The sequence below is a fragment of the Amblyomma maculatum genome, chromosome 10, assembly GCF_055883805.1.
Source record: "Amblyomma maculatum isolate TAMU_Amacu chromosome 10, ASM5588380v1, whole genome shotgun sequence".
NCBI classification, from domain to species: domain Eukaryota; kingdom Metazoa; phylum Arthropoda; class Arachnida; order Ixodida; family Ixodidae; genus Amblyomma; species Amblyomma maculatum.
In genome coordinates, this window is record NC_139353.1 from 29,670,359 (window position 1) to 29,685,494 (window position 15,136).

Consider the following 15,136-nt stretch of genomic DNA (forward strand, 5'->3'; position numbering starts at 1 on the left):
TAGCCTCGCGGTCAGTTCTTCTGGAGTTTCAACGGTTCGTACTATCTTCTTCCAATCACTTCAGGATCTTCAGGATCAGGAGTCCGTTGAACTGTTTTCTGTGTCGGTTTAGCATTGGGAGGCTAACACAGAGTTTGGAAAAGTGTTAAACATCTTTATTTCACTGTATAGTTCAATTACGAATATAAACATAGTTACATCAATATTTTTGTACGAAAGAAGAGAAATCAGACGAATGTCCGTTAGTGATGCCGTACAAGAAAGTGGGACAAAAGAAGCAGTAGGGGAGGCGAGTCTGCCATACAGATTTTCAACGGCTGGCATCAAAATGCCAAACTGCATTTAGCGCCTGGCTCATAGTTACCGTGGCAGCCAGGCATGGATGCCTCCCTAATACAGGCTTCAGGAAAGGGGATGACTGGATGAGTGATTTTGCGTTAAACGTACAAATGAAGGAAATTCAGCATGGCAACGAAAACTTACCAGAATTCCTCTGGCAGGCAGCTGTTGGCAGGTGCCGTAGCCCTTCACTGATTGGTCGGCGTGTTGTATGACGCTGTAGGAGCGCATGGCTTGATGAAGTTGGAAGGTGGTGGTTATTGATCTCGGGAACAATCGGTCCCGAAACAGACACACTACCCCTGCAGACCAGGAACCGTCGTACGGCTTGCGTGAAGCGGAACCTTTTCACGCCGCGTGGGCTTCCAAACATAGCGATAGCTTACGACTGTATGGCAGTGAATATGTGTCAGATAATGAAGGCCTTGTTATTAAGCGAATAGCAAAGTACCCAGAGCATCTTGGCGAAGCGCCACGCCGTTTGGCTATTTTTTACCATGATACAGTGCGTGTTGCCTACAGCAGCCGCTAGAACGTACATTAGACGTTGTCTCTCTAAAATATATCTTTGTGGATTGGAAGCAACAGGTGTCCAGGCAAAGGTAACTTAATATCTGGGAAGAGAATGTGTTCCCGCTGTGCGCCTAATTTTGGTGACTAGTATTTAGCGGTGATTACTGTTGCTTTAAAGTGGAAGATCTATTTCATGACAAAAGCTGCAAAAGCCAAGGTTTTTTTTTTCTAAGCCTGCGAGCCTATAGGGCAGCAACAGCGTGTCTTAAACAAAAATGTAGTCCCATCAGCTGATGGGTGCTTCAACCATGTACTTTCATCAGTGCTGCATAATGAACTACTTAATACAAAACTAAACCAAGTAACACCAAGCTAAAGAATAATAAAGAGCTTTCGCTCGACGATTCAGTTTAACCACATTAAGAGACAGCGTTTTTTTTTTTTCTTTAAAGCGGAGGGGGAGGCTTCATGAGGAAAGCCTTTCTAGTTATTTGTTCACTTTGTTCACATCGGCACGGCTGGCAAGGCCTACGCTACATGTGATTAACTAGGGCCGCCAGAGACGACTTCGCGCAAAGACTGGTGCAACGTTGTGTGCGTTGACAACCGTGCGTACTTTCCTTTGCTCAGCTACTCGGGCACCCCTGGTGTGCACCCTGGGCGGCAGTGCCAGTGCCTTCAGCTTGTACCCGGCGCCGGGCGTCTGCAGCTATGTGTTCTTCACGCACGTTCTCGTCGCCAACGGGATGCTGCGAGGTTCCGAAGGTGCCGGCGCCTGGCGTGACTTCGTACGCATGCTCAAAGGAGAAGAGTTCACCGACTACCCAGGCGGCGTGTCCTTCGATGCGCGGTCAGTGAGCCGAGGATCTCTGTCTGTCGCTTGTTTCTATCCCATTCAATCCGTCACTGACGCGATTAATATTATTAATATTTGATATTGTTATTATGAAACCCGCCCGGAGTGGCGCAGTGGTTACGGTACTCGACTACTGTTCCCAAGGACTCGGGATCGAATCTTGGCCTCGGCGGCCGCTTTTCGATGGAGGAGAAAAGCAAGGTGCCCGTGTTCTGTGCGATGTCAGTACACGTTAAAAAACCCCAGGCGGTCGAAATTTCCGGAGTCCTCCACTACGGCGTCTCTCATAGCCTGAGTTGCTTTGGGACGTTAAACCTCACAAACCAAACCAACCCTGAAGCCCAATGGATAATAATTACAAACTATACTAAGATATTTAACAAGACTAAAAGACTAGACCAGACAATACGCACAACCAGAACGTATTCCACCAGTCGTTCTTGTAACGCAAGAATTTTAAGCTAATTTCACTACTATCGATTGACTCTAGATCAAAAGGTTCTGTTCTTCACCTCCCCCTAAACTCAACACATCAACGACAAGCAAGAAAATAAACGAAAAAGTCTCTAATCTATCCCACCGCACTTTCTGCGGTGCCACGGATCTGGTCGCAGCACTTGAACGTGTCCAATGGGTGAACGCAAATAAGCGGTTCTGCGGACGTCAACGGGCAGAGGTAGCTAAGAGCACGCGATCAGGGCCCGTATTCCGAGTTTGCGTCGTTATCGAATGTGTCGCTATCTCACCAACCTCGAGTCATCTGAATGGTGGAAACGCCGGAACACGACGATGCCACCTTTTCCAGTTCCATAGTGGCACCACCCGGTTCCGGTGTTTCGACCAATCAGAGGACTCGAGGTCACGTGAGATAGCGACACAGTGATAACGACGCAAACTCAGAATACGGGCCCAGGTGTCGCCCTAATCTCTTACGAACGTTCGCGAAGCACGATATTAAAAACAATTTCTAAACCATAGGCTGCACACCAAGCTTTTCATTTTAACTAGAAATGTCACAAGGACCACCCTTGCAGAATTTTTGCATTAGAATATAACCAAAGATGTCTTATAAGGATGCCTGTGACGCTTTGTCGTTTATCGCATAGGTATGTGAACCCCGCATCCCTGGACGACGATATGGTCAAGCAGGAACTGGGAAAGCTGGCCTCCAACAATATCAAGCACTACGGCATCCTCAACGTCGTCACCCGCGCCAGCCACATAGCGCTCTTGGTGGCTCAAGTCGCTCCTCAGATCGCGGTGAGGACTTAGAACAAGGAAGCATGCAGGAATTTCGTGACGTTTATTATGTGAAAGTAAACACAGAAAACTTTTCTGGTGTAGTTCCTGGTCGCAGTTCAACGTAAGGCGTTTTCAGCTGGCGATAGCTTTATTGGCGACATCCGACACTTTACCTTTCGCGAAGACCTGGTTTTAACATACATAACGTAGCATTAGGGTTTAGTAGAATTAAAGCTTTCTCAGGGACAGCGCTCCTCAAAGACTGAAGGTGGCGTTGTCAACATTTGGCGCAAAGATATTTTTTTTAGTGACAGATGCATTCTCGTGCCACTCGGTTCCGTTGCAGAAACTGAGGCAGCTTCAGGAAGGCGACCCCTCCAGGCGCATCGTGGTGGCGGCGGGGCTTTCCTACTACGACGACCCAGCCGCCTGGACCATCTACCAGGCACAGTTCCGGGTCCTCGCCAGGTATGTGGTTGTGATTAAAGCAGCACGAGGACGCGGGTGGTCGGCTTCTGGCAACGCGTTGCAAGTCTTATATCATAACATTATCCGCCTTTTAATCGAGCCACTAAGCTGCTCGCACTGCATGAGGGCGTATTAGGTGGAGAATAAACGCACAGGTAGAAGATACACTCTATTGAAGCATTTTTACCACCTGCAGTTGACTTCGAATCTCACTATTTGCACCCCTGCTGTATCTAAGAGAGACGAAGACCTCAGCATATGTTGAGCTCAAAGTTGCAGGATGGGTCACTGCTGTAGCTGGTACTTTTGGCAGAGGTAATCTTCAAAACAAGGTCTCTCCACTACATTGCGGTTCGCCCTTCTCCTAGGGACACAGATCGATGCTGGTGGAAGTCGAAAATTACGCTTTATTTCCAAAGGCGCTATTTGTGAAAGGAATGGGGTTTTTATTCACTTACTTTCAATGCGCTTTAAAAAAAAAGAAACTTCAGGCTGCGAAATGTCTGTATCGAATAATCAATCTTCATGAGCAGAAATCGTATTATATATTCAGCTCACTTTCCATGAGCTAGAAAGATCGCTAAATGGTCGAATATAGGGATGATAATGTTAACTGCACAGTGATGTGCACTCCATATGCTGCCAAATAAGGTATTAATGCAGTAGCATTGAATGCCAGGTTCCGCATTCTAGTTGGGAAACTCTGCTTTAAAAATTGACTAGTTTTTGTACAATCTTCGGATGAATTTTCACGCCCTCTAGAAGCAGTCAGTAGAATCTTTCTGCTATTACGATCATTATCTTCTGAAAATCTCTGCTTTTTCTTTCTTCTTTTCCACTTGGATTACTCTACGTCTGTTATTTCAAAAGCGTTTTCCTACTTCAACTATTCAACTTATTTTATTTTGCAGGTAGTTGTTTAATCCGATAGATTACCACATACACCCCCAATTTTGACCAATATAAAGCACTATTTTCATACATGGGCCCTATGGGAAGTTTCGCTACGAATAATATTAAGGAGCTCTGCATACGACATTGCTGTGCAGACAAGTGTCGCCAAATCGTGCGTTTCTTTTGACGCAAGGACGGTGAGATGGCGATCGCTGGAGCCCTTGAATCTTCATCAGTCCCGCTATGCTGGGCACGTTCCTACGGCTTGATTAAAGAGGAGGCTTTATTTTCCTATCAGATGTTCACGAGATACGGTTGCTGATGAATGGGCCCCGAACTCTATGTGTGATATAATAAATAAGGCACGTACAGATGAAGATATTAGCGATTAAGTGGTTAGCAAACTCTATGTAATCGAACAAAAAAACGCAAAGGGGGCTGAAGAAGAAAGCATTTAAAGCTTGTACGGGAGAAAATTTAGCGCAAAGCAGACGAACACGAGACAGGTAGACAGGACAACGCACTACTGGCAACTGGTTCTTTTTACTGAAGTACACACACTATATATAGGGACATCGTCAAACCAGCTATCAACTAATGTACACGCCAGAAACCCATGTAATAATCTAACGATAAAAATCCATCTTTAACATAAGGTGACCTAAAACCGATAAGAACAACTAATAACTCTTAAAGAACAAAATGCCACCTAGTTTAATGGGTCAAAGTAGCATGTTGGAATGAATAAGAAGACTGTGGAGCTTAAATTCAAAAAAGCCAACCCTGGAAAGTTAAAAAAAGATTTAAAATCCTAAATCTTCTTCAGTGCTTCATGCCCTAATTAAGCACCTTGTGCCACCGCAGTACAAAGCGCATTGAAAACATAAAAACACAGAACCAAACACATGTAACAGTGTAATGTACTCACAAATGATATCGTCCTCTAAATACACACAGTATAGCAGACCAATTCGTACACTTTGTAGTTGTTCAGCCAAATTTTTCCAAAAACATTTCTGAACACTAAATAAGGAAATTGAAGCGTCGCTTCTACAATTTTGGCCCTTTTTTTCTAAACATGAACCAACTAGCCTAGCAACAAATTTTACTTCAGTACTTTGACACTGCCGCGCCATAGTCACATAGATGAAACTCAAGTGCGCCTAAATTTTTTTCGGCTTTGCAACAACTCCGCAGCTTGGACGTGGACATCCTCATCTCCATAAGCAGCGTGCGGACCATGGAGACAGAGAAGCAGTGCTTCGCTGCTCCGCCGACCATCTGGAAAACAATCAGCGCCGCCTACATGGGCCTCGTGAGTGAGATTGATAGCCACATTGGGTACGCTGCAAGAAGTGAAAACAAAACAGGGTCAGAAGCATCGTCTGTGTCTGGGCAGTGAACCCTTCTTGTCATCAACGAGCGAGGCTCTCGTTTAGTACTCCATATTTACATGTGCCCAGGGACATTGTAGCATAATCAGGAGATCAAAACGTGATTTTTTTAATTATTCTTCTCTGCTTTTCTATTCTGTTTAATTAGTGATTTTGCTTTATACTGTCAAGGGGTGACACTGCTTTTTTATCACATTTTCTAAAATCATAATTTCAACCTGCTAGACACATGTTGCGGCCTGGGAAGGTGGACTGTATACAACAAGGCTTCATGGCAACACAATAACTACAATATTAATAACCTGAAGTTAACTAACCAGCCGCTTCACTTTCGAATTTATGAACCAAAATTGGGCTACTAAATTGAAGACTGTCTGCTTCAAATGTGTATTTCGATATTTTGTTGATCGGCAATGTGGCACAGAAGAACCTGTTGAGTCGGCTTTTACTCATTGCACATTAATAAATTGTGTTCGTTTGCACTTGATATTGTCGTCAGGAACTATGCCAACTTCGTTTGCATCATCAAAGATACAAACTACGTCTGTATCTGATGCAGGAAAATGCAAGTGACGCCATATTTAAAATGCCAACGGAGGAAATTCAGCTCAACCATCCATCCTATCCCTTCACATTTAGGGCCTTCAATTTTTAGGTGTAAAATTATCCCTAAATAAAAATAAATGAAGTATTTTATTACTTTTAGTTAATGAATCAAAAAATCACTTATCGCTTTAAGGTACGTACTGCACGCTTTGCGAATGCACCTCACATGCACAGAGCACAAAGATGTACAGTCTTTACCAAAAATAGCCGAGCAGTCCAGACGGCCGGGAGAGCAGGCACGAGGTCGAGCGACGGCACCACGATCGCCATTGCTTGCCTCTGATTTCCGTGTAAGCATTCCCCCTTGCTCGCTTTCATGGGATGATAAAAAGTAAGCGAGTATCATATGCGGCCTGACCGATGTCTGATGCCTTCGGAGCGCTGGGATACTCCGCAAAGGTGCACTGCATAGCATAACTCGCTCGACGCTTTTTTGGGTGGAGCTGTGGAGCTGCGCTCTTCGTTACAATGCCTTGGTGCGTTAAATATCTGTACATAGTTTCCGAAGCTGCAACGTTTGGCAAAATACTTCCTTTTCTTCTTTTCTGGAATGTTGTAAAAATAAGGCGGCGAACGCATTTCGAAAACTACGCGCTTTTTTTTCGGTTCCTAACTTCTCTTCGACCACAATTGTCTTCGTTGTGACGCTCTGTTGAAGAGGAGAGGAAGGTGAGCCAATATTTCCAGCTGAATTCTTCACATCTAGCACCCCTGTTGCTGCATACTGTATTTCATGCCATTTGCTAGCGCACAAAAGGTGATAATTTTTTGTTTGCGTTAATTATCTTCCTGAACTGACCTGCGGACAGTCTTCGTTTCACTAGCTAACTACGTAAAATAGTGGCAGTCTCATACCTGAACGATTCGTCACTCATTTCCACAATGCCGCTATTTTACATGAGTACAATGTTCCAAACGTAATAGCAAACGTGGCATGAGGACTGCGAACTATTTTCTTGCTTCTCCACCTGCCTACCTTTTGCCCAGCCGATTAATTTATTGTTAGTTTTCTGGGCGCTTACAGAATCGTATCACCAATAGGTCGTAAACAAAATTCTGGATGGAACCTTCAAGTGCAATGCAAGGGTACGTGCGTAACCTGATACTTCCTGTCCTTGCTGAAGACAAGCCGCAACATGATTGCAGCTCAGTGGTGGTTCAATGCAACGCGCACTTCCTAACTGGGAGGTTTTCTTGGGATGTCGTATGTTGGAAGCATTAAAATTATGCATTTGTCATTGTGAAATATTTTGGGGGCAGTTACACTCATTGCTCATTTCCCGCAGTCATTTGGTGTTAAAATCGCGAAAGCACGTATTCACTTCTGTTATTTCTGACATGGGCAGATTCGCCTTGTTACATATGTAGCAATAGCCGCAGTTGAAGTAGCTGGAAATATTTGTCTTCTTTTTCTCTCCTCCGGCTCACTGAATCAACGCAACAGAAAACTAGGAATCGAAGATAAAAACAACATTGACTTTCCGAGATCCCTGCCCCATCTTACTTTCATTATACTCCAATCATGAGAAAACTATTTTCCCAAATCGTTGCATCTACGGGAGCTGTGCATTTATATTAAACACGCAAAGTATTCGAACGAAGACCGCAGCTCTACGGCGCTAGGCAAAAATGAGCGGTGAGCGAGTTTTGCTGTGCGTTGCGCTCTCTCTAAATCAGATGTTACCTTCCATTAGGTGCGCAAAAAAAAAGTGGGATGATTTTGTTTTATATTGGAAATCCACGTGAACTGATTAAGGTAATGTTATGGGATTTAAATCAACTAGCAGTTTTAAAAGAAGACAGTCCTGTAGTTGTGTGTTTTGCGCTCTGCTGCCTGCGAAGCGGAGCAGTGATGTCGAAGAGCTGAAGATTGGCAGCTCTAACCCTGTTTGAACCGAGTTTGACGCGCGTTATACCTTCTCTTTACATAGTTTTTGTGTGGTTTGACGTTTCACAGCGATCCAAAAGCAGCAGTCGGATGCCGCACATAATACGCCTAAATTTTATCATCCAAGAAAGATAGCCACTTTACAGCGATTCAAAAGCACCAGTCGGATGCCGCACATAATACGCTTAAATTTTATCATCCAAGAAAGATAGCCACTTTACAGCGATTCAAAAGCACCAGTCGGATGCCGCGCATAATACGCTTAAATTTTATCATCCAAGAAAGATATCCACTTTACAGCGATTCAAAAGCACCAGTCGGATGCCGCACGTAATACGCTTAAATTTTATCATCCAAGAAAGATAGCCACTTTACAGCGATTCAAAAGCACCAGTCGGATGCCGCACATAATACGCTTAAATTTTATCATCCAAGAACGATAGCCACTTTACACTCGTAGCTGTATAGCAGCGGGCACCGACTGGCGACCGCCGCGCCACCGCTCGTACCCGTGCCTGCTCCGCCGGCCGGCGGACGAAGACGGCACTTTGGATAAGATTTCAAACACAAATCTCTGAATTTTAAAACATTCAATCATTGTATGTTGCCATGTCCACAACTTCCAACCAAAAACTTTTGTCTCATTGACCTATTCATTTATTTTTCGAACTGCGGAACTTTCTCTCCCCGCGATACATTAGTGGTGCGGCCGGAGTCTGACTTTGGACTCCATCTTACCTTGTGTGTGTGATGTTGGATGCGTTAAAAACCTCAGGGTAGAAAGTATAATGCGAAGGCAGGGTAACCAATGGTTGCCAAGGTAAGTGACCGAATTCTGAGAAGACAGACGTGCTGGGGGCCGCAGGAAGTTAGGTCGACGGATTAGATAAGGAAGCTTTCTGGAATTACGTGGCTGCAGCTGATACAGGTCCATGTTAAGCGACGAGCAGAGGCCTTGAAGTGGGTAAAATCAAGTTGCTGCTGCTTTTGCTGCGGCTGATGCCAACAGCACTATGACAACGATGGCGGCATGTATCGACAGTGCACGTTTCCAGCTAAATCGCCTCTCCCGTTATCTCCAAACTCAGCCTCAAAACTTAAGAAAAGTTTCTCATTCGTCGCTATCGCACGCAGGACAAGCATGCGACACTTCTCCAGGCGTCGGAGCCCTACCCACGCCAGAACCTGTACGTGGGCCTGTCGTTCGAGATGGGGGTCTTGCTGTACCGACTGCAGGACCCCTCGACACCGCTTGAAAGCACGCCCTATGCGCCCTGCTCTCAATTCACGCTAGTCGGGTATGAACAAGTGAGTGATAGTATAACTTATTGCCTCTCCATGTGATGTATTCCAGGAAATGGCACTCTATTTTCACTTCAGTGCTTGAAACCTGGAACGTTGTCGTGATGCGCCCGAGAGGTTGCGAGGACGCGCTCGAGGCCTCCTCTTAGGAGGAGCACAGGGCAACAAAACTGAAATTGCCGTTTCGGGAGCGGAAGTGGTGCATATCGTAAAGCTGTGGGCAGACCTCGCTAAAACTGAATCGCAATATATCTACCGGCCTCATCTGGGAACGAAGCAGAAATTTAGTAGCCTTCTCTCATTGACAAGCAAGTCAGCTAGCTGATGTAGACCTCTAACGTTCCTCCCAGTTTCAACGCTGTTTTTTTGCATTCCATTGCGCAGCCGAAACATAACGCGGCCACTTACTCTCCCCGCACGGCGATATTGCTAGCACCGAAAGTTTTCACTGCCATAGAGTAAGACAACATGTAAGACGGCGACTCCCACAGGGATCAAACGGCCTACATTTTAGCCGACTTTGCCTCTCAGCGCAGATAGCGGAGTCCGTGAACCCCGCAAGCCCCAGAAATAGGCGCCTAAAATCACCAAATCTCAAAGGCTATCTTTCTTTAAGTTTCATTTTCTCATATGCATCACGTACTTTCATGCAGGCGCTTGCGCTCAGGAGCCTTTTAACCTTTTAAATTCATTGGAACTGAAAGCATTCCCCAATTGCCGCAGCCGTGCCACCAGTGTCGCCTTTTCATGAGTACATCAAAATATGGATAAGGCTAAACAGTTTGATTCGGGCAGTGACGGTGCGTGCCACATAGCCATGACTACTACTTTATTTATCACTCATTCTTGTCTTGATTTTAGTAGAAAACTACCTCTGTTTTGAAATTTCTGCATGTCGATTATCTGTGTTTTTTTCACAGGCCTTAAACTAAAACATGTTTGTTGTATGTGCAACCCCGGCTGACGGCGCCATGTTACCTCGAGCTCGGCGAAGAAAGGACCTACGTGTCCCCTCTTGTCGGTCGCATTACTCTGTGGCACAGCTTCGGGGCGCTATTCTACATGTTACCGAAAATAGCGCGACATATCCAAAGAGTCCAGCTCTCTGCTGTCTTCACCCAAGATGCGGTCGGGAGATAGCGTTGTAATGCAATCTTCGCGAGCTCTGCCGCCACAGGCTGATCTTTAATACCTTTCTTTAATACCTTTCTTAATGATCTTTAATGCTTCAGACATGGGATTTTTTAAAAGAAAACTAATACCCACGCGTCTCCACCACATGAAGTACTGAAAAGTAAACGTCATGACGAGTCCTCAGTTCCTCCAACAAGCGCATGCCTCATAAAAGCGCGGCGACATTACTTTGTGTCTCTAGATGTGCGCATATGGAGGGCAATCAAGGATCTTGCGCCCGTTAAGCCTTTCTAGAATTTCCTTCTTTCATGCTCCGAACAACCCACACAGAGTATTTTTCTCGCACATGATACGATACTGCCAGCCTTACTAGTTATCATAATGTACCTTGAAGCACTAGCGGACGAGAAGAATGGCATGTGCTTCATGGAGCATGCTCAGAGCCGCACCGTTGGCAAGTGCTCCGCATGCAAGTAATTCGTGCTGACGGGGACAGAGTGAGCCACCCTACGTTCCATACGTGGCAAATGCCTCCAAAGGCGAATTTTGTCTGATGACCTTCAGCTGGTTCCGCTTAACAGCATCTTGAAGTATGCGTAAAGCAGGAAGAAAATTTGGCCGTGGCCAGCTAAGCCAGGATACGCGTAGCGAAAGCATGTGTGCCTGCCGCTGGGCTGCCTACTTTTCTCCAATCCAATCTAATCCATCCAATTCAGTGTAATCCAATCCAGTCTAATCAAATCCAGTCCAATCAAGTAGAGCACATTCCCATCAAATACAATTAAAAAAAATCTCTCCGATTCAATCCAAACATATCTAATCCAAACCAGTCCAATCTAATCTAGTCCAATCCAATCCAGTCTAATGCTGAGTACACGCTCGCCAAAAATGCGCCGCTGACTAGCCTATCATCACTGCTGTCATCCTCATGCTAGAGGAGGAGAACTAAAATGCGCTATACTCATTATGTCTAGCTATGTTGTTGCATTAAAGACGAGGCATAATCTTCTGGTTGCTTCTTGATTGTCAGACGGCGCGGCGAGCGCGCGGCCTCCACCAGTTGCGGCAGTTGCTTGGCAACGACGCAGTGCCTCTCGCTGTACTAAACTCCTCGTTCCTGGCCAATGTAGCTTTCGCAACACAATTCTAGGGGGCATTTTGAATCCCTAAGCTGAGGCGAAAGCCTTTATCGTTCGGTGGTCTGAAGCCCTCCACAACGGACTGTCCCCATCTACATCATTTTCCTTACGGCACGGTTAAGGTGTTCGTGGAGAATCGTGACAGATACGCGCCTTCTCTTTCCTGTAAACCAATTTGAAATGCCGCTGATGCCTTTTGTACTACGTCTGCTTCTGCATGCTGTGTGGGATGGCGTTTGAGGAAGTGCCAGATGAAAGGGCGCCATACGGACGCCTGGATCGGTATGGCGTGATAGCGTATGGTACCAGCCAAGGTATATAGAGCCTCGCTTTAACCGAGCCGTATGAGCGTACCTGCGTTGCCTAAGGATAACATGAATGCAAGGGTCTCGGCACGCTGATTCTGGTATCACCCTCCCATATAAAAGGAGAGGCCCGAGTTGGCAGCTCCGGCCATATGTAATGTCAGGAAGCCCTATGTCCAGTTAGTGCTCGGCCATTTCAGCTGCCATATACCACCTCCCACGTAATGAAAGCGTTATGGACGGACGGACACGATCGTGGCCGCGAGCATGAGCATGAGCGAGAAGATGGGGCTAAAGAGCGTGGCCAAATGGCTGATGCACATCTCGCCGTTGCTGGCAAGGGTGACCGCAATGGTAATAGTACTGTTCCTGCGTACTTGCCTGAATGGCCATTCGACGGTCTCCGGTTTGGAGGCAACATTCTGAAGCAACGTAACTGGGAAGAATTTATAACACCTTCACTTGCACCAAAGCGGCAGCCACTTGTTTTTTTGTATTTTTAATAGGCTTTATATTGCCTTTTGAAGATTCTCCAATTCATGTTTTCCTTTTTTTCGTGAGTGACAAAACTTTAGACTTGGACCCGAGTGATTTCGTATCGGAAGCCTTCGTCTGGTCCACGGGCAGGCGAATGAAAGCAGAAATGTGCTACAATACTAATAAACGATACAATTCCACGATGAAGATATACCATGATGCTAGAGAACATCCTCTCCTTGATACAGATGTGCCATTTTACATGCAGGTCTGCGACTTCAACGTGACCCTGAGGCGAATGGATGGGCTTCTCGTAGAATACGGGGCGACATCGACGTCCATATTCTTCTACGACAGCTGGGAGACTATAAAGCGAAAGGTAAGCAGCGCACGTTTGAGTCGAATGTTAATGCAGGAATCATTTGCGCGCGAGAAAAGAATGCATCTAGAGTTAGAATTAACGCAATGCGCAATTTTAACACACACTGCGTTGACACAGCCGTTATAGTTCCTATACGAGCAACGACGACCCCTCAACCCCCCCCCCTCTCCCCCCCCCCCCCCCCTTCTAGAAGAGACTCACCGCTAAGTATGATATCCGCCAGAGCCTTTCTTCCAGTCTAACACCAATAAACTGTCGCGAAGGCTGAGAAACGGTTAGCTTTATTTCACTTGCTTGTTTTGCGCTGACAGTGAGCAAGCAGTGGAATACAATAGTCAGCGTTCCCGTCACGTTGTTTGCGCTGTTAACCAATCATGAATTGCCAAAAAGCTCAATCTACTGTTCCCGAAGGAGGTTCCAGAGATTGAAACCTTCGCACTTATAAAACAAGTTGTTTGCAATCGAACGCGCGCTTATAACTAGACTGACTGACTGAGTGCTTGTTAGACCAATAAGTGTCCCAGATAAAATGTAATTCAGCTTTGTAGACTATATTACGGAAAATTGTCAGTATAATCGTTGCTGTTATTAATGTATGAAAGCCTGACAGTGAACCTACAGATGCCTGGTCTCCCATATATTTATGTGATCCACGTTTTGCGCAGTGCAGCGAAGCATTTTATCAAACGTGGCACAGCTAACGTTATTATTACAAGCAAGGAGCCTTTATGACATGCATCTTGTAGGTATATGCTTGACTGAGTGCTTGTTAGACCAATAAGTGTCCCAGATAAAATGTAATTCAGCTTTGTAGACTATATTACGGAAAATAATATCTTAAGAAGCATAACCTCGAGAGGGCCCAATAAGAGTATTGTCAGTATTAACGCGAAGTAAACATTTATTACTATAACATTAATTTTTCACAAGAGTAATAGAACGGCGAGAAGGCGCATTTCAGAGCCTAAAATTATGGGGTTTTCATCATTCCGTTATCAACGCTGGGTAGCGAAGTGAAGATGAAGCGAAGTGTAAAGACGCAGTGGTCCTGTCGTGACAGGTGGACAACGTGAAGCACCTCCCTCTGCGCAACAAGGTCGCCTGGATGCTCTTCGACACGCACCTCTCCGATGTCACCTGGAACTGCACAGGAGCCGACGAGCGGGAGAAGCGGCTCAAGGAATACTTGGGCACCTTCGGGTGAAGCCTTCCACCGCTCAGCGCAAAAGAAGCGCGAATATTGATAACAATAAATTTATCATGCATACTTTCTTCGAAAATATCACAGGAACCATTAGAATGTGTCAAAAAAAAACTGTTGGCGCTATAAACGTGACAGATCGCAACCAGACCCGATCTGGTATTTCGGGGCTCAGTCAAACCAAGCCCAGTTTTCACTGATCATCCATAAATAAACCCGAACCAGGAGTGACGAAACAGCGCAGCAGCGTCAGCCCTATAAAACCCATAACAAGTTTCAACAAAATGTATCCATTGATTATTGGCAGGTGGTAAAGTCGAGAGAGGGAGGGAATCTCCCCCTTGGATTTCATGGCAGAGGAAAGTGAGGCCGGAAGCTGGCTGCAGCGTGAGTAACCAGGAGGCTGGCTACAATGGGTTAAGTCCTTCAATAAACTAAAAGCAACGCCAACATCTAAAGATTGCCGGACGCCTCCTCTCCAGCGCTCTCCTTCGGCGTTTGACCCTCCCATTAGTCGAGCTTTTAAACAAGCGGCATCAAGACTTCTGTGGTTGGCAACTCAGTTTTAAAAGGGAATCTGTTGCCGTTACCCGCACTATTTCCCGTATTTCCACACTGGCGCGCCACACCTGGCGCTGGCAGGTTTTATGGAGAATGTGCTCGTGCCAGATGTTCTCGAGGAATTGTGCTCATATAATGAGCGGCGTGGCGTGACGTGGTCCATAGGGTCACGAAGAGTCGGACAGGACCTTGAGAAACAGGAAACTACGCAAAGCTTTTTTTGCGGCCTGCAATGTTCGTACCCTTGAGCGTCTGTCAGACAATGTGTTTGCTTGTTTGCGCGTTTTAGTGGTACTATAGTTTAATAGCGTATCCAGCAGGACCCAGGTATGCTTGGTCCCCAGCGTTCCGCGTAAATAATTGCACGTATTCGACCGCATGGATTTAGTCAGCTGCGCAGTATAGTCAGCCGTCGTTAGAGTTCTATGGTGATTG

At 45.8% G+C, this 15,136-nt stretch overlaps 1 protein-coding gene across 1 annotated transcript in view; it reads left to right on the forward strand.

The window, feature by feature from the left end:
• The window catches only part of LOC146176014 (uncharacterized), a 43,327-nt gene extending 29,184 nt beyond the window's left edge, over positions 1-14,143 (forward strand). Inside the window, exons 7-13 of the mRNA XM_084581239.1 lie at positions 1,483-1,702; positions 2,815-2,968; positions 3,297-3,418; positions 5,510-5,627; positions 9,335-9,508; positions 12,826-12,936; positions 14,000-14,143. Coding sequence (XP_084437365.1) covers positions 1,483-1,702; positions 2,815-2,968; positions 3,297-3,418; positions 5,510-5,627; positions 9,335-9,508; positions 12,826-12,936; positions 14,000-14,143 — 1,043 coding nt within the window. The remainder of the gene's footprint in view (positions 1-1,482; positions 1,703-2,814; positions 2,969-3,296; positions 3,419-5,509; positions 5,628-9,334; positions 9,509-12,825; positions 12,937-13,999) is intronic.
• Positions 14,144-15,136: the final 993 nt, after the last annotated feature.